The 18,760-nt window shown below is 44.9% G+C and overlaps 1 protein-coding gene across 4 annotated transcripts in view; it reads left to right on the top strand.

Annotated features, from left to right (window-relative positions):
* Positions 1-18,760, top strand: part of APP (amyloid beta precursor protein) — a 682,213-nt gene that overhangs the window by 633,093 nt on the left and 30,360 nt on the right. For all 4 annotated transcript variants that reach the window (XM_069636377.1, XM_069636379.1, XM_069636378.1 and 1 more), the window contains 2 exons: positions 6,365-6,465; positions 14,092-14,238. In XM_069636377.1, coding sequence (XP_069492478.1) covers positions 6,365-6,465; positions 14,092-14,238 — 248 coding nt within the window. The remainder of the gene's footprint in view (positions 1-6,364; positions 6,466-14,091; positions 14,239-18,760) is intronic.

Raw genomic sequence — 18,760 nt, forward strand, 5'->3', positions numbered from 1 at the left:
GTGAAAGAAAATCTTGCACAATGTTTTAGTAGTCTTTGTGGAAAATTAGAATCAATGTAGGGTCACAAGCTGGGAGGCTTGTGAGAAGTAGACGATGCAAACAACTCTACAGAAGCAACCAAGACAAATTTCAACTGAGATCAAGTAAGGCTACAACGACGAGAGTTAAGTCCTCTTTAACTTTGGTTAGAAGAAATGGTTCCAGCTGGCTTCTTTTCCTGTACAGCTCTGTAGATCCTGTTGTTCCTGAGCCTCGGTTGTGGGAACAAGAGGGAGGACTGGTGGGGACTCCTACACTGCAGTGGAACGGTCAGCGGCAGAAAAGAACAAACTTTTATTCAGCAGAACTTTGCAGTTTCAGATCCTTGCGTCTCAGCAAATAGCACCACTACGGTCTCTCAGATACCACTCTGGACTTTCCTCGCATATGTGGTATAGCACTCTGTTGAGGTGGCTCAGGCTTGGTCAGTCCTGCTTACTGGGAGTCCGGAGGATCTTCCACAAGCTCGTGTCTGACTTGAAAGTGATGCACTGCATTTGGTGTTCCTCTCACTGGCACTTTGGTTCCAGCAGCTGCAGCAGTGGAACTACAGCCAGCTTTGAGAGGATGTCCAAACAAGTTCACTTTGGAGTTGATTGGTCCCACCAACTCAAGGGGAGAAGTCGTCCTTGCAGGGCTTCTCTAGTCGAAACAAATACAGAGCTTCAGCACAGCAGCAGGGCTTCACTGGGAAAACCAACGACCCAGGAGTTGCAGCAGGCATCTCTTCCAAGATCTTCTTTGGATTCCTTCGTCCAGTGGTCGACTCTGCCTTCCGAGCCAAAAAGCCTCGCCTTTTATGCATATTTCTCCCATTCATTCCCGTCTATCTGTCAATCACACAGCAGGGTGGCTGTCCTTGCCGGACAGCCAGACGCCAGTCAACTTTGGGTGCATTCCTGTAACCAAGGGGAATAAGCACAGGGAGTTTCGGGCACCTCACTCACTTCCAGCCCCTGCCAGACATGCTGGAGCCAGAGGCAAGCTTCATTCGTGAATCCCACCAAAGACAAAACGGACAAAGGGACCAAACCTGGTTTGGCGTGCACAGTAAATCTCAAGAAGGACCTTTCCAGCAAGACATGGAGAGTAGACCAGGGCCATTTTGACAAATGGGGCACCCATGGGTGCTTTACTGCAGCTGCAAACGCAGCCCACGGGAAAAACACAGAATGGTAGTAAAAAGTAAACCACTGCCGCCAGCCATTAATTGTAGTAAGGGTAACATAAAAATGTTACATGAGAAACTAGACGAAGGGGATACTAAGTAACCCCTCCATCACCCTATGGTAATATAGTGTGTGCTGGGTCTAGAAAGTTAAACCTTTTAGTAAAGTCAATTTCACTTCACTGGTCTTGGAAACCGTAGTGTTACCAAGACGAGGTATTTAAACCTTTGGGACATCTAAGAGACTTCCCTGTGCCACTGCACTGAAGGTGCTGTGTCACAATGCAAAGACGATGCCTATGGAGTTTGTCAGACTCCAAAGTCACAGAAACAGAGTCCAAATCACAGAAAAATAGGTCTCACTCTGTCCAGGGTTAAAAATCAAAAGTCCTAGAGTTCAGCAAAAGTGCTGAAGGAATTGGCACATTTCTGAGAATTCTCCCTAACATCGATTCTCTTACTGAGTGATGTATGTTACTTTACCAGTGTGCTCCCTTTACTGGCAGTGCAGCCTGGACTGTGCTGCCGTATTTATGCCTGGGGAAAGTCAGGCGTTTTATAGTAATTTTTTCGAATACAAAAATGTTGAGTCATTTTTTCGAAAAAATATCATCGGAAATAAGTCACATTTTTTTTTACGTTTTTTATTCGAAATGGGGGGGTTCCCACCAACCCCCCTTTTATTTGTTTTTGTTTTACCCATTTTGTTTTTATTCCTGGACCCCAAAATAAATATATACTTTAAAAAAAAAAGAATTTGACTTTTTTTTTTCGATATTTGTTTTTTGACATTTTTGTCTTTCAACTTTTTTTTTCTCGAAATTATGACCAACCACCAAGTCAGGCATCAAGCCAGAAGTTCTACAATTTTACTGTGAGTTTGTCTTTATTTGTTCTCCGCATAAGGTGAAGAACAACCCTCATAACAGTCCTTCATACCCTCAGCCCAGGTCTTGCGATCTAAACTGGAAGAGCTCAACTGTAGAGCCAGCAAGTTGTCCATCCCCCTAATTGTTCAGTTTAGCAGTTTCATTTCCGATTGAATGACTTGAGGCCTTGTTGGTTTGCAGCTAGTTGATTTTGAAATGTTTCAAGCTGCTAGTAAACCTTTCACTCATTTGCAGCTAGTCATTTAGAGTTTGTCACTGGGCTCTGGAGCACCAAATTAACCTAGTGTTGGCTCCCAGGTTTTAGATTGGGGAAAGTCTGGGGTTCCAATTTGTTATGCCGGATGTATCGTTGTTTGTTGTTAGAATGTGCCAGCTAAGGTCCTCTTGTTGATTAATCCTGTTAAAATACACTTTGATGGTCTTGTACATCTTTGTCCGCTCTGGAGGGTCCATCATGGGACTTGAACATAGTAATTTCACTTTTTGTGAGACACGTTTGCACCTGAGGCTAAAGAAAAAATGAAAACGTCACCTTGGTGGCAGTCTCGTCCACAAACTTGAGGTACACTGCCTACAAACTATACATTTTTTACTGATATGTACTTTTAGAGAGGCAAGCAGGTGCAGCTTAAACCCCTACATTTCTGCCTAATCTTCTGTCAGACTTCCATATTACCAAGGGTGGCAGCTACTTCCTTTCTTCACTTACCCATACTCTGATGGCGAAACCATGAAATTCTACCTCTAGCAAAGAAAGTGTACCTGCTTTTTTAACACGTTTTCTTACCTGTGGCAGCTGGGATATGTACATGCAGGCCACTATGACTTCGGTAGCCTAGTACTTTATTTCGGGCATCTTGGAATGCACCAGTATTTGTATTTGTTTTATTTGTATTGCGCACCTTGCCCAAAGGCATGTGGGTGCATTTCTTAAGGAAGGTACAATGGTTACAGGGAAAGGTACATATAATAAAAGTGATTTACATCAATGGCAAAATGCAGCAAGTACATACATTACAAGAGGCAATATTAACTAGAGTGAGTAACATTTATAACAGAGGCACAGTTACTAACGTAGGAAAGTATATTTACAAGAGGTAAAGAGAGATGCTTGTAGAAGTGCGGGAGGTTTACATAAATGACGTAGTGTGGTCCTGCTCGATGAGCCAAGTTTTGACTCAGCTCTGAGTGTAGGAGGTAATGTGTTCCTGAGTTTGGCGGCAAGAACTAGGAAGCTGGATCCACCTGCTTTCTGGAGCTTGAATCTGGGTATTGACAGTGAGTGGGCTTGAGCAGATCTTAAGGGTCTGTTAGGAGTACGGACAGTGAAGCGGTTTGCAAGATAGATGGGTGCCTGGTTAGCTTGGGATTTGAGTGAGAAAGCAAGAATTTTGAGTGATATTCTTGAGGCCACAGTGAGCCAGTGTAGACTTGGGTGAGTGTCAGAAATGTGAGATTTCCTAGGGATGTTAAGCGCTGCCCTTATAGCATTGTTCTGGGTGATTTGGAGCTTGTTGATGTTTCTTTGGCTGGTACCTAAATATAGGGCATTACAATAATCAATTTCTGCCATAACAAGGGTTCTGGCGAGGATGATGCAGTTGGGGGCCGTTAGGAAAGTTCTACATGGTGTTATAAGCTTGCAAGTGTAGGCCCATGCTGACACCACAACATTGGTTTGTCTTGTGAGCGACAGGGTGGAATCTAGGTAGATACCTAATGTTTTGTATCATTGGAGACGTTAATGGTATTCCCGTCAATAATGAAGGATTTGAAGGCGAGGGCCAGTTGTGAACCTAGGCTGAGTAGCTCAGTTTTTTCATCATTTAGACACAGTCCATGATTTGCCATCCAGGCCTGGAAGACAGAGTAAACATTAAGTGCTTTAGGGTCAATAGCATGGTTGCCAGTGATGAGGATGAGTATCTGGGTGTCATCAGCATAATTGCTATAGATGACACCCAGATAGAGAATATCGAAGAGGGGCTTTGTAAACATTGTGTAGTGTCGGGGAGACACAAGATCCTTGTGGGACCCCACACAGGACTGGTTTTGGTTCAGCAGAAGCGGTCGGTGAAAAGACACACCTGATTCTGTTTTCCAAGAATGATCTGATCCAGGAGGTGGCTTCGTCTGAGAAGTGAGCAGCAGTTTTAAGATGTTGGCACAAAATTTGGTGGTTAACCGAATCGAAAGCTGCCCATAGGTCAAGCAGTAGAAGTAGGGCCAGCTTTCCTTTTATCTTTTAAATCCTCAATTTATGTTTTTAAGTTAATAAGGGCAGTTTCTGTTCCGTGTCTTGGATGGAAGCCCAATTGACGAAGGCCAACAAGTTTGTTCAATTCAAGGTAAGCCTGAATTTGTAGATAGACTGCCCTGTCCAGAATTTTTAGGAGGAAGGGCACCGTGGTAATGGGTCTGTAATTAGCCGGGTTACTAGGATCAAGGGTAGGTTTTTTTTTATTATAGGGATAACGCTGGCATCCTTGAGGTTGTCTGGGACAATCCCAGATGGGTGCTGGGCAGTAGTCACCTTGACAATTAGGTTTGAGCGTTTTAATAATGTTCTCTACTTCCCATGTGGAGAGGGGTGAGAAACTAAATGGTTTGGCAGGGTAAGATGAAGTTGTGGTGTTAAATGCAGAGTTGAGTACAGGATCTGGGACTAAAATATATTTTTTTAATGTTAATTTTAGTTTGTAATGTTGAGATTTTATCAAGAAGAGCTTTCTGGATGTTGGTGCACCAGGTGGAATCTGTGTTACATTGGTGTGACGGGCTATGGGAGACTCAAGCTCTTTAAGGATCTTAAAGAGCTCCTTAGTATTAGATTTGGTCAGCAAGATGCAATTGTTGTAGACATCTTTTTTGGCAAGGAATGTATCTTCTTTGTAGTTAGATGGTGCAGTATCAGGGAACTTTTATTAGCGCCAGATTGGGTGGTTTCCCAATGTGCCTCTGCATTTCCTTTAGCTTTGTGGAGGTCTCTGAAATGAGGTGTAAACTACAAATTCAGATGTGGGCGTGGTTTTGGTTTATGCAATCAATTTTAGTGGGGCTATAGTGTTTAGAGCTTTTAGGATAGTGAGGTTATAGGTGTGCACTAGGACTGTAGGGTCAGAATTAGATGACATATTATGAAGAAGGGGGATAATTAAAGGGAGCAGTTTCTCCTTAGTGATGTCCTTCTTATTGCAAGTAGGAATGGCAGGTGCTATGTTTGTGTTCCCCCTCTCATACAAGTAGGGCCACGGATGTGTGCTGCGTTTCAGAAATGCATGCCTTTAGTTGTCCATTGCAAGCGAGTTACATGCACCTCTCCATTCACTGTAAACCATAGTCCCTCGATTCCTTTGAAGGGGAAGATGCCCAACTTGGTCAAATGATCCTGCCAATGTTTTTTGGCCAGTTTAGGATTTCGGGTCTACTGCCTATTTTCGACTGTTAAAGAATCTCACAAAAGTGTGATAGAAAGGGACTTGGGCATACATGTTGCTACAATTGCTTATTTTAGCCCCTGTCTGCCTGCTAAAAAGCAAGCAGAAGTGTGCAGATCTGTTACTGAAAGATTTGCGCACAGTCCCACGTAGTGCTCCAGATGAGACTTTGAAGTGGGAGTGTTTAACTCCCTATTTTTAAAGTTGGGAGTAAAATGATTTTTTTAGGGAGTAAAAATGTTACTCCAATTCCCAATGGGAGTATTTTATAAGCAAGTAAAAATGTGTGAACTCAAAAACCTGAAATGTTTTTGTAATGATTTTTCCTTTGCACCTAGTTATTCATACACATTAAATGATGCACATGTAGATCTTCCCATCAGGCAGTAATAATAGTGTCTCCCTGTCGTACTACGTGCACTACTGGTTCAAACATGTCCATGGAGCTGTGAGGGTGAAAGAGGGGCTCAAGGTCCAGTGTCTGTTTCCTGTTTTTTGTTGGAGTATTTTGACTCTCTATTTAAATTTATTTTAGGAGTATTTGCCTATTTTTAGGGAGTAAAAGTGTCTGATACACCCCTTATCTGTAGGGCTGGTCCCACACAACCGCTTGATATATGGTTGCCAGTGTTCTAATGAGTAACAGAGCAAGCATTGAACTTCTGGAAAAGGAATTGTAGATTTCAAAGACTTAATTTTAGTTGTTACTGGTTCATGTAAGAGCGTGCTGCTTTGTCTTTTTCTGTGCGAAGCCTGTAGTCTTGAATAGACTGTGTATTGGTGCTCCTGTGCAGCTTTGAATGTTTTTTAAAACTTGTATCTTAAACAGGGTCTGGTCTGACTAATATGAAAACAGAAGAGTTCTCCGAAGTTAAAATGGACTCGGAGTTCCGACAGGATTCTGGTTATGAAGTGCATCATCAGAAATTGGTAAGTGGGCAAGGTTTCACAAATGTACATTTTTGTATGTCAATATATTATGGTATCATTCTAGAAGGCCCGTTAAGAAAAAGCATTGGCTTTGCCAATGGTTTTGGCTTGTGTATGTATTAGGTATTTGACAGGCACTGCTACTATATGCCCAGATACTTGCACCATTTTGCAGCTGGTACCATTGATGGATAGGTAATACCACTACGATTGTGCCTGGCAAATGCATTTCCCCAGCCTACACAAGTGTTGGCATTCCCAGTGCTTGTTGTTAAATGTATTCTAGTCCATGCGTACATCCTCAATTGTTTTCACTCTCAATATTCACCATCTTCGTGCATATTTTTAACAATTCTCAAAAGGTTGCAGCTCCTGGTTTAAAGGTCTTCCCAAGAAGCCGATTCATGACCTCATGAGCAGTGGCTGAAATGCTGCTAGCTGTAGTTTGAGGTTTCTCACAAAGCACTGGATCTAAGGTTCCACATAACAGGACTGACATGCAATCAGAAATCCTTCCCCCAAGCATTCCTTCCCTGTGCTTGTAACATCTACTTCCTGCTTGCCAATCCCCTCCTCTTTGCAGATTGTATTTCCTTCAGAATGATCAATTCAGTCTATCCCTGGCGGGCGCACAGATCACCCCTCCACAGACAAGCCTATTCACTCAAACTACTACAGTGCTGTTTTTGATGCAGCATAAAAGCATATTAACAATGTAATTGGTTATTTATAACGTGCTTAATACCCAGAGTTTTCTAAGCACGGACTTGTGGATCGAACCTCTGTTGCTCCACGTCGTCTTGCTTCCAAGGTGAGCATGTTGCCCCTGAGCTATCTTCCCGACACTAACTTAACTTATGAAGAGTCCTATTTCAGTTTGATAACCTTAAACTAGGGGAGGAGGGGACTACAAGCATTAGAGTGTAGCTGTTAAGGAACCTTTCTGTGGGAAAGGGAAAGCAGATCTTTTAGATGCCTCAGCCTGTATTCTGTATTATTCCTTGTTTTCTCATTCCTGACTGGGCTGTGATGCAAGTCATCACGTTTTCCAGCTCTGTATTGAAAGTGAACCATTAATGCTTTTACTGCACCGAACTTCAGCGGGGTGTAAGGGTGCAGAAGTACGAGACCGACACAAAGGTGACATAGTGGTTGCTGTACACTTTTATTTCGTTGAAACGAAAAGGGAACACGTACCTATCCCTAGTGCGAAGAGGGGTTTCCCCATCTCAAATAATAAACTAAGGAGATTGTCAGAATGTCCAAAATTATAAATGTCCACTATTCTGTCAAAATCTTATTTCCTTCCCATACACCTATAAACAACTATGGATATAAACTCTCTGCTGGGTCCAGAAGAATTACTCCTTCCTTCTGGACAGAGGATTAAAGGTTTCTTGAAAGTTGTCAGGCGGAATGTCTCCCTTACCTAGTTTCTCTTAAGGTTTGCAATGTCAGGTGCATGTCTGCCTTCCCCTTGGCATTCCTTCTCCATGCCAGGAGGAAATTACTTACTTTCCCCAGGAAATTGCACCCCCTTTGTTGCCTATGGTTCTGATCCCTGTGTCCCTCCACCTGGACAGAACCGGCAGTTCAGCCAGTAAGTAATTATCCCAGATGGGTTAGGTCAGTGTTGGTTTGTTCCCCCATCCAATGTACTTGTGGGCTGCTCTCCACACCTTGGTCATGTGGGAGAGGAGGCGGTCTTTTCTGCACTTCGGTATAGGTAATGAAGTGAGGGCACTTCCCCTCCCCTCCGCTTGCGGACAATGCATGTTACACAGGCATATTAGGATGCCTGTGTAACATGTTGATCACTGCCATGTGGGTCGCCGAGTAATAGTTCCAGGCATTTGGGAGCCCAATTCCTCCCTCCCAGCATGATCGCTGCAGTGTAGTCAATGCCATTTGTGGGTGTTTACCACCCCACAATAACTTCCGTAAGGCCGAATCGATCGTCGTAATTTCTATCTAACGGATGCGCAAGGAGGCATTCTGCCAATCATAAATTAGGCGCAGGATGGTTGACATCTTGAATAGGGCAGCTCTCCCCATCAAAGTCAGCGGCAGGCCCTTCACATCTCTTAGGAACCGGTCAGTGACCGGGTGCAAGTTATCTGTAAGGTATAACTTGTGGTCTACCTTCATTTGGATGTCTAGGTAACAGACACTATATTCTACTTGGTACGGGCATTCCAAAGGGATTACTTGCTCTACATCCTGGATCGGGAAGAGAACAGATTTGCTCCAATTCACCTTCAATTCACAATAGGTTTCATATTCACGCAGTATGGGGCAGGAGTGATTCGGGTGCTAAGATATATTAATAGATCGTCCACATATAACGAGACCTTTTCCTCCCATCCCTGCGACCTACAAGAATCCCTGCAATGTAGTGTACTGGTGGAGCCCCGTGGCCAAGGGCTCAATGGCAATGGTAAACGGTAATGGGGAAAGCAGGTACCCAAGACGTGTTCCCCGTTCCAGTGGATAGGTCCTAGAGATCCTACCATTCACTCTGATCTCGGCCATCCGTCACTCATACAGGACACGAACCCAAGCCATGAAGCCGTCTCCGAAACCCATTCTGTCCATTATTTCTCAGATGCTATCCCACCTTACAGAGTCAAACGCTTTTTTGAAATCTTTCGCTAACCGTGCCAATGGTGCGTTCACCATTGGGGCATGTTCCAACGCTAACTGTAGCCGTTGAATGTTCATGCAAGTCAATTTCTTGGCCATTAATCCACATTGGACGCGGTGGATGAGGGATCACATGACCGGTAATCAACAGTTCGCCAATAACTTAGCTAGTATTTTTGTTTCTCCGTTTATCAGCGAGATGGGTCTATAGGACCCACATAATTTTGGAGGCTTAGCTTGTTGGGGGAGGACCACTATGTTCGCCTTCCGAAGGTACAGAGGGAGAATGCCCGGTTTCTTGCTGTGTTGAAACAAATTATATAATAGGCTAACAATTACCTCACTGAGTCTCTTCCAGGTTTCTTTCTCGTATGGGCTGTGGTAGAGTGTAGTATAATAGTTGGCGAAGGCTTATGCTACTTCCTCTGTCTTTACTGCTTCATCCATCCCTATTTTTATTTCTCAAACTTGTCTATGCCCTTGTACCTTTTCTCAATCCAAGCGAGCATTTTGCCTGCTTTGTCCCCTTATTCATGAATGCGACTTTGTGCTGTCCATTGGGCCTGTTTGGCATTGTCCAGGACAACATTTCGAAGGATCTCCAAGGCTGCTATAAGCAACTGACTAGCCTGCAGAGAATTCAAAGTGAAGAAGTCTGTCTCACATCTCATTGCTTCCCTTTCAGCTTCTTGCACCCGTTGGAGCTGAGCTCTCCTATGAGCCGCCACCCACGAGATCATTTCCTCCCAGAGAACCGGTTTGTATACCTCCCATAGTGTCACAGGGCTCTCTACCGAGTTATCATTGATTTCGAAGCATTCGGAAGACCTGGTCTGGATGTGTTCCTGAAAGTCTGGAAACTCTCGACAGTAGCTATTCAGTCGCCTATTCAGCATTGGCGGTAGTGCTTTACGTAGTTCCTCTATCACTAACGGTGAGTGGTCCGAGATCCCTCGTGGCAAGTAGGATGCAGTTTGTACCCTATAAGCCACCGCCATTGGTAGAAAAAAATTGTCGAGTCGGGAGAGGGACGCGTGTACTCCATAGTGAAATGAGTAACCACGTTCCCAAGGATGTTCCTCTCGCCAGACATCACAAAAACCTAGTGGTGCCGAGCAAGTAGCTAACTGTGTTCGGGGAATATCTGTTAAGGAGCTGGAATACATCTTTTTATTCCAGACCCGAAGACATTAACGTTCCATGTTACTAGTTTAAGCATCCTTCTCCTTGTAATGGCCATTGGTATGTGGGTATGACATTAGTGATGTATGGGACTGACGTAATGTGTGAGACTGTGGGAGTGCCTGTTATAGCCATAGAATATCAGTTTGAGAACCCAATTTGACGTGATCAATGTTGAACCTAACCCAACTCCCCCCACCCCTTACTCCACCCCAACCCGAAATACCTCTTGCCCGAATATCTTCGACCCAACCGTGGGGTTTAACCAAACATAAAAGCAGAAACAAAACCCTACATTGAGGAAAAGCACCCTCTTTAACATCTGAGCTCCCTTCTGCCACCTTGGCCATACAGCGATATGCCCGGGTGGACGGTTATCTTAAGTGGGTGTGACACGTAAACTGTCCCTTGGTGCCAGTTGCCAGATCAACAGTGTCTAGATCATCCGCTGGGTGGGGAAGAGGCGATCTTCAGGTTTTTCTTTTGCCAGGGGAGGCTGTCCCTTCGATACTGGGGAGGGGGGGCAAAAGGGGGAAGGGAGCCTTGCTGTTTTCGAGATGCAGCTCGACTCATTCCCAAGCCGCCTTGGGATCTGAAATGTCGGGCAGTTCCATTATGGTATATTTTTAGCTGGGCTGGAAATAGTAGTCCATACTTGACCATGATAGTTTGCAGCCTTTTCTTGACTGGGTCAAATGACCCGTTATAAGTGAGTGGTCCCATGGCATGGGTCATTTGAAGCAACGCATTGCTGTCCCTATAGTTTAATCTCGCAATCACTGTGCATGGGTTTGCCCCTGGTATGGGTCTTTCAGTAAGCATTTGGTGGGTCCTTTTGACCAAGACGAATTTTGAAAGTTTTTTTTTTGGGAGCCACTGGGTCCAACAGCCATTGTTCTAGAAAACGCTCATACTAGGTCCTTCAGATTTCTCGGGGAGCCCCAGTATGCGGATATAATTTCTCCCTGCGCGTCCTTCTCCATTTCTCCTGGCACATTGTTGGGGACAATTCTCAATTCTGTGCTAATTCCCTTCAACCTTAGAGACCCCCAGCTCTTTTGCTGGACTTTAGGACTTTTCATTTTTATCCTGGAGTAAGTTAGACCTTTTTCTCCCCCTCTTGTATTTTTGTTCTAATTTGGACTCTGTTTCTTTTGGTTTTGGAGCCTGACAAACTCCATAGGCATCACCTTTTGTATTGTGACACACAGCACCCTCAGTGCAGTGTCAGAGAAGTCCCTTGGATTTCTCGTAGGGTTTAAATGCCTTTGCTTGGGTAAACTACAGTTCCCAAGAGTAGCAAAGTAAAATTGACTTTAGTTACCTGTTTTTCCTATGTAGGTCCAGTACACCCCATTTTATGTGGAAGTACTGGGCGGGGGTTACCTAGTAGCCCCTTTTCCTACTTACTCATGTAACATTTTTTGTTACCCTCACTACAAATAATGGCTGGTGGCAGTGGTTTAATTTTCCTACCATTGTGTATTTTTACTGCAGGTTGAATCCTCAGCTGCAGTATTGCACCCAGGGGTGCCCATTTTGTCAAACAAAACACCTGGTACAGAACCTAATAACATATTCTTTTATATGAAGTTAAAAAAAGGCAAATAATGAAAGGGGGACTTCATGAGAATTCCCTCTGGCTGCCAAAAAGAGATGAAACAACCAAAAAGGTGTGTGGGGGGCGTGGGCCTAATGCTTGGGGAACACAGTGTCACTACAATCCCCAAAATAGGAATTCTGACATGGCAAGGGGAATTTCCATTTGCGAGATGTGTCCAGTGTATGTATATCTTTGCCTTCTTTGAGTTGTTCTTTGGATCTTCCCATTATCAATTGTGGGTTCTACTTTTCAGAATGGAAAGGGATAACCTGTAGTGGCCATACAGCCACTGCATAAAATGAGGTATTCTCTTGATCACTGTGAAGAGATTCTCTGATCCTAAATGAGCCTCATGATCCTCAATTGCGCAGAGGAATTTTATAAATCACTGGACGTTCTTTTGCAACAGACTGAGTTTTTCATTGAAATTTAGAGCCAGAAATGGACGCACCTCTTCTAAGCTGTATGCAAAGACTGTTTTAATCAGGGCAGACATTTCCCTGAAGAAGGATCTTTGGATCCAAAATACATAGGACCAGTGCTGCATTCTCTTGGGAAACGCATAGATTTGTATTCATTGGTTTGGTTTTTGAAGAGTAGTGATTATATTAGAAATTGCTTTGAAAGCGTTCACTAGGATTCCCCGAGCACCACTGGAACTCCATGTGGTTTAGGATTTACTTTGCGAGTTACTGGCTGTGTATGGCAACGAAACTAATAGATGCATGAAATGCTGCGCATTGCTCTTTGTGATTTAGTTGCACTTTACATCCTGGCTACTGCCAATTACATTTTGTTTCAAATCCCAGCATGTTTGGTTTGTGACACCCAACACTAGCAGACAACTGCCCTGGTGATGCAAAGGACAAGTTTCTTTTATTCGGATAAATCTTGTAGTTCTAATGCTAAGCTTCCTCATCAGGATAAAATGAAAAATATTTCTTTTTATATAGCGTTTCATGCTCAAATCCACTAATTTCGATGAAGTTATGTAAGAGCTGTTATCAAATTTAATGATATTTAATGCATCAAACTCAGAATAACGCATGCCTGGGTCGGCCATTCGAACTTGTCAACTGACGGCTGGTCCCATGTCTGAGGCAAGCGCTTTACTGGTGTGCTATCCACCCACGCTGTGGCGGAGGAGCATGATCTTGAACAAGCAATGTCAGTGCCCATATGTGCATGTCAGATTTGCCGGTTTTAGGTTTATAAATAAATAATTCTCACATGTAGTTACCTACCTGCTCATTGCTGTGTATTTCAGCTCTGTAATTACAGGTGGCTAGAAAATGCGAGCAGGGCATTTCAAACTAATAGTTTAATGTTACTATTCACCATTTTCTGTTCATTTTGCTAATTTGAGTTTGTTGCAAAATTGCATTTTGGTATGCCGTAGTTTCAGACGTTTTTAAAAACGTCTATATTTTGCTTAACTCAATTGGATCGGGGGGGACGCGGGGGGATGTGTTGGATGGAAGTGACCGCACATCAAAGTCAAAAGCAAGTCGATCCAATTGAGTAGATCAAAATGTAGACTTTTAAATCGAAGTCTATGGGCCTCATTACACGTTAGGCGGTAAGCGTTTACCGGTACCGGTAAGGGCACCGGTACTGGTAAACCCTTACCGCCTTACTACGAGTTCCCTTTGCGGGGCCCAACCTTAACGGCTGGTTTTACCAGCCGTTAAAGTAGGGTGCCGCAAAGGGACCTTGGAGATAATTACGGTACAGCAATATGCGGTACCGTAATTAGCGCCTTCCCCATTCCCATTATGCCCTATGGGGGCAAAAATGGGAATGGGGAAGTGCCTTGGTGAATGGGGAATTACCGCCCCCGCTCACCTTGGAGTAGGGCGGTAATTCCGCCATCCACCAAGACGGACACGGTAAAATACCGGCAGCAACCATGGCACTAATTGCGCCATGGTTACCGCCTACCGTGTAATGAGGCCCTATGTAATCACGGGGAAACCATCTACGTTTGAATCTGTCCAACGTTCTCTTTTGATGTGCAGTGATATTCTGGTTCCAATTTACCAAGGCAATAAGAGCATGGGTTGGCTTCCTCTCGATTCATGGAGCCCTGGATAGGTGTGGGAACAGATTTGGATTATGTGTAAACATATTGCAATCAATGGCATGTATTGCAGTTGGAGCCCTGCAAATAAACCTTAATCCTCTGTCTTGTTTCCTAGGTATTCTTTGCTGAGGAAGTTGGTTCCAATAAAGGTGCAATCATTGGACTTATGGTTGGGGGAGTAGTCATAGCAACAGTGATTGTCATCACTCTGGTGATGCTGAAGAAGAAACAGTACACCTCCATCCATCATGGTGTAGTCGAGGTGGGTACCTGCTGAGCACAGCTGTTGGTATGGATGTAAAGAGCTGTGAACTATATTCTGTGGTTTCATTAGAGAAAATGTGCTTGCTGTGTAACTATAATGTATTCCTGAAGACCTTGCAGTAGGGATAACTGCAGGACTGCATTACAGGCTACCTTAGTGTCTTGTATACTAGCGATCATTATAATATACCACTGAGCGACCATGTCATGTCTAGGGAAATGAGCTATCCTTTTTCACCCTCTCGTGATGGGCCAGAAGCGAAGTGCCAAGCTGTGGAGGAAATGAAGTAAATAGATACGTAATGGACCATACCGCTGAAAAATGTGGCGATGGCAGAAGGAAATTTTATAGTGCATATAAAGAAAACAAGGACAGAGAACAGATAACCTCACTTAATAAGAGACCTAAGCGAGAGACCGATGTGATCAAAGATGATGGGAGAGGGCAGAGTGGGGACCAGTGGTGTGCTGTCAGTGATTTAAAAAATGTTTGTATTAATTTGATTAGTATTTAATCAAACGCAGTAGTAGAGGATAAAACTAGCCCAGCCTTGAAAAGGACACCGACTAGATATAAACCATATTGCAAACTAACAAAATGTGGCAGATGGCACTTAGTAGGAAAAAAACTAAGAAGGCAAACACAATGGCTGGGAGTATATGGATAAACGGAGAGGTCATCTTTCCCTCCTGGACCTCTCTGCTGCTTTTGCGCTGCTAGATCGTGACTTGTTGGTTCAGATGCTCCAGAAAGGGGCCAGCTTCTCTCCTGAGTCTGCTGCTTGGACTCGCTCCTTTCTGTCAGATAGGTAGGGTGTTGCTGATCCGGTGGAAATAAAGTGTAGGGTCCTAGGGGCTCTTACCTCTAGCCCACCTTATACAATCTTTTCTTCAAACCCTTATTTGATCTTATGGATGAAAAAGGCATCATGTACACAAACTATGCTGATGACACGCAAGTTGTCCTCCCTATTTCAGGTGACTATATTGCTGATGCATCCCTGATTAATCAAACCTACACAATCATCCAAGGCTGGATGGCACCTAGTTCTCTGGCGTTGAATGATGCTAAACAGAGCTGCTTCTAGTGGGGACTTCTTCCAGTTTGATACGTGTCCTTGACTACAGCAGATTTGATATTGCGGGTACTTACATTGGGCTATCTGATCAAATTAAAACTTTGGGGATATACCAAGATGCACGTGACTATGAAGTTGTCCGAAACACTGTTTTCAGTTGTTCCTAATGCCTGACTGCTTGGGCAGATACGTCCTTTTTTATCTACACAGAGCTGTACCATGATTGCCCTTGCAGTTATTTGCTTAAACTGGATTACAGTTGTATTCTGCGGCAGGGAGTTAGTCAAGGAAACCTAATCAAATTGCAGACCACACATAATGGAGCTGTTCGAATCGTACAGGGTCTGGCTCTTAATGACCATGTCTTGAATGCGTGGAGTCGGCTCATTTGACTCCCAGTCCGATTTCATATCCCTTTTAGAACTCTGGTTATTACCCAGAAGTGCCTCTTATGGGGCTAGCCCAAAATATATTAAGGACCGCGTGTGCTGACTACCAGAACACAGGATACTGATGTCGAACAACTCCTGTCTGTTGCTGGTGCCCTGCTTCAGCTTGCAGCAGGTTGGCCATATGGCCTTTGATTACTCAGCCACAGCGCTTTGGAATAAATTACCCCCATAGTTAAGAGGCACTAGATGGCTGAATCAGTTCAAACGTAAACTGAAAAGTTCAGTCTTGGACTCTTGATTTTGGTTGCAAATTTCTGCTCAATTGATCCTGGTGGTTTTTGTCCTGTCTTTCTGATTATGACCTTTTTGTTTGTGTGCCCATATGCTCATGGGCTGTTGGGCGCATTCTAAATAAATAAAAAATGAATATGTACAGTCCAAGGTTCCGCTGAGAATACTGTGAGGCAAACGGCTGGCAGATCACGAGTATGCAATGAGACAGTGTATAGCTGTGTGCTTTTCAGACAGTTTGATTTTACGCCAACAAAAAACATTGTGGCCATTAGTGCTCAACTGTTAGGAATATGCTCCCGAACGGAGATTTGCAATTCCTGATGACTGTGGCCCAGTATTCGAAAACATTCTGATAGAGAAATAGACTAGTTTAGCATTGTCAAAATGTGCATTTACTATGTTCCGGGTTAGGATTGACACTGTGCTTGCCTATAGCCTGGGTATGGTGATGATTGGATGTGAGGCGTCTCGGATAAGCATAACTCAGCCAGTCGTTCAGTGACGCCGCATGTAAAAGATGTGTGTGAGGCCAGCTGACAATGCATCTACCTGTCCCAGTGCAGCTGCAGGCACAAAATAATTGAATTCAGTGCCGAACTACAATTGTATCAGTCACACCATGACAGACATCCTGTAACTTGACCTAGACGTGTAGTAAAACATGAGCAATAAACAATGGAATAATAAGACCGGGCCTAACAAAGCATAGGAAACAAACCTTCAGATCCCTTAAATAGTGCTGCATAACAAGGCCTTGCCTAAAGAAGCGGCCTAGGAAAGCAAGTATATGACCATTTAAATAGTGCAGCATAACAAGACCTTCTCCAGCATGTTGTCTGGCATGGATTCACATGTTCATGAATGAATATTCCCTGTGGTCAGGCCGGGAATCTTCTGTAAAATAAAAAACAGATTCACTTTTGTTTATAAACTTTCTTTCTCCTATAAACCAATCACTGAGTTCTGGGTCATACTTCCCCCAGCCAATGACTTCCCTCTCCGTAAGCCTATTTTTACTGCACGTTCAAGTGTTGGGAGTCTTTGTGTTTTTGCGTTTTTCACACTTTTTTGTTCAATAGATTCTGTGTGCTCCATCGTTTATCCATCCTTTTTTTGGCATCTTTCATTGCCCCTCAAGGGCAGAAATCGTCGAGTGTTCTACTTCTTTGAAGTTTCCAGAAGCCCATCAGGCCTTCACCGTGCCAGATCATGTCGGAGGAGAAAGACTGAGCTTCCCGCTTCAAGCTCTGCACCAGCTGCGGCTTGTGGAATGTTTTCACAGACAAGCATTCCCAGTGCCTGTATTGTCTACACCCGACACACAAGGATGAAGATTGTGAGATCTGCTGTGGCTTCTCCAAGCGCATGATGAAGGACCGACATGTCCAACTGACACCGTGGCTCAAGGCCAATGCCTCTACCCCGTGTGGTCCACAGGGGTAATGCCTCATCCGGATCAAAACAGCCAGGGGGCTGGGGTCGCAGCGCAAGTGAGTCCCACGACAGTCGGGGCACGTTGATCGTCTCCATCAGCCTCAATCTCCAGCCATCGCTCCAGCTCTTCATCCAAGAGAAAGTCAGCTAACCCGGGGAAGCTGCAAGAGAAACCAGAGAAGACGGGCAGGACATGGTGTATGTCCTGCCAGCTAAGGCACAGGTGATCCAGGCCAAGATGTCCTTCTATTGAGATGGTTGCTGCTGCCCGCTCGAGGGCGAAAGGGGCTGTCCCAGTCAGGGTACCCTGGTGGCGGCCAGGGTTGCGCTCCCTCCTCAGAACTTGAGGAAAGGGGGTGGAGGTGTGGGGAAGAGTTACAGGGCATGGATATTTCTTTGTGCAATGAGGAAGACATTCTTTTCGTCCCCACCATCACGGAGGAGATGGGTGGCGAAGAGAACGTCGAGGAGCCACCAGCGACAACCCCTTTTACACTGGGGCCACCACCGCTGAAGAAAAGGAGGAGGCGCCCTATGCCTCTGCTCCAACCGTCACTGCCCTCCCTCCGCCCCCACCCCTAGAGACATGGGGGTGGACACAGCTAGGACGGACACCTATGACAGCAAACTCTCTCCGCCACGAAGGGCTTCTGCGCTGGATGAAGTGGGATCCTTCCACTCCATGATCGCCCATGCGTCAACTTTTTCAGCTCATCTCGGAGGAGAAGAAAAAGGAAGGCTTTGTGTACCAATGGCGGGAGGCGGAAGACCATTCTGTTGGTACTGCTCCTAGATGACGTCTGGGATGAGGGGCTGGCACTTCTGAAGAACCCCTCCTCAGCCCCGGCGAATAGGGACTGGCTGGAGAAGAAATATTGAGTGCCGGAGTCTGCGCCCAAATGATTGCGGTCGCAACCATTGCCGGACTCGGCGGTCTTAGCTGCAGCAAGGAAGAAGTCCTTCAACCCGTCATTAAACTCTGTTACCCCAGACGGCGAGGGGAAGACATTGGACACTGTGGGCTGGAAAGTCATTTACTAGGCTGCAATGACGATCATGGCGGCCAATGCCTTAGCGATCCTGGCCAGGTGTGACCGGGAGCTATGGTACAAGATGGGTCCGGCCCTGGATTTCCTCCCCGAGGATAAGCGGGTAGATGCAATGGAGATTCTTCAGGAAGGTGAGGTGGCATTGGACCACATCACCGTGGCCCTGGACATTGCGGACACAGGGTTCCGCCAAATGGGAAAGGGCTTTTGCCTCCATTGTCGTGACTGGCTGAAGGCCACCAATTTCAGACATGAGCCCCAGACGAGGGGCC

This window comes from Ambystoma mexicanum, chromosome 7p, assembly GCF_040938575.1.
Source record: "Ambystoma mexicanum isolate Mex_15411 chromosome 7p, UKY_AmexF1_1, whole genome shotgun sequence".
Taxonomy (NCBI): domain Eukaryota; kingdom Metazoa; phylum Chordata; class Amphibia; order Caudata; family Ambystomatidae; genus Ambystoma; species Ambystoma mexicanum.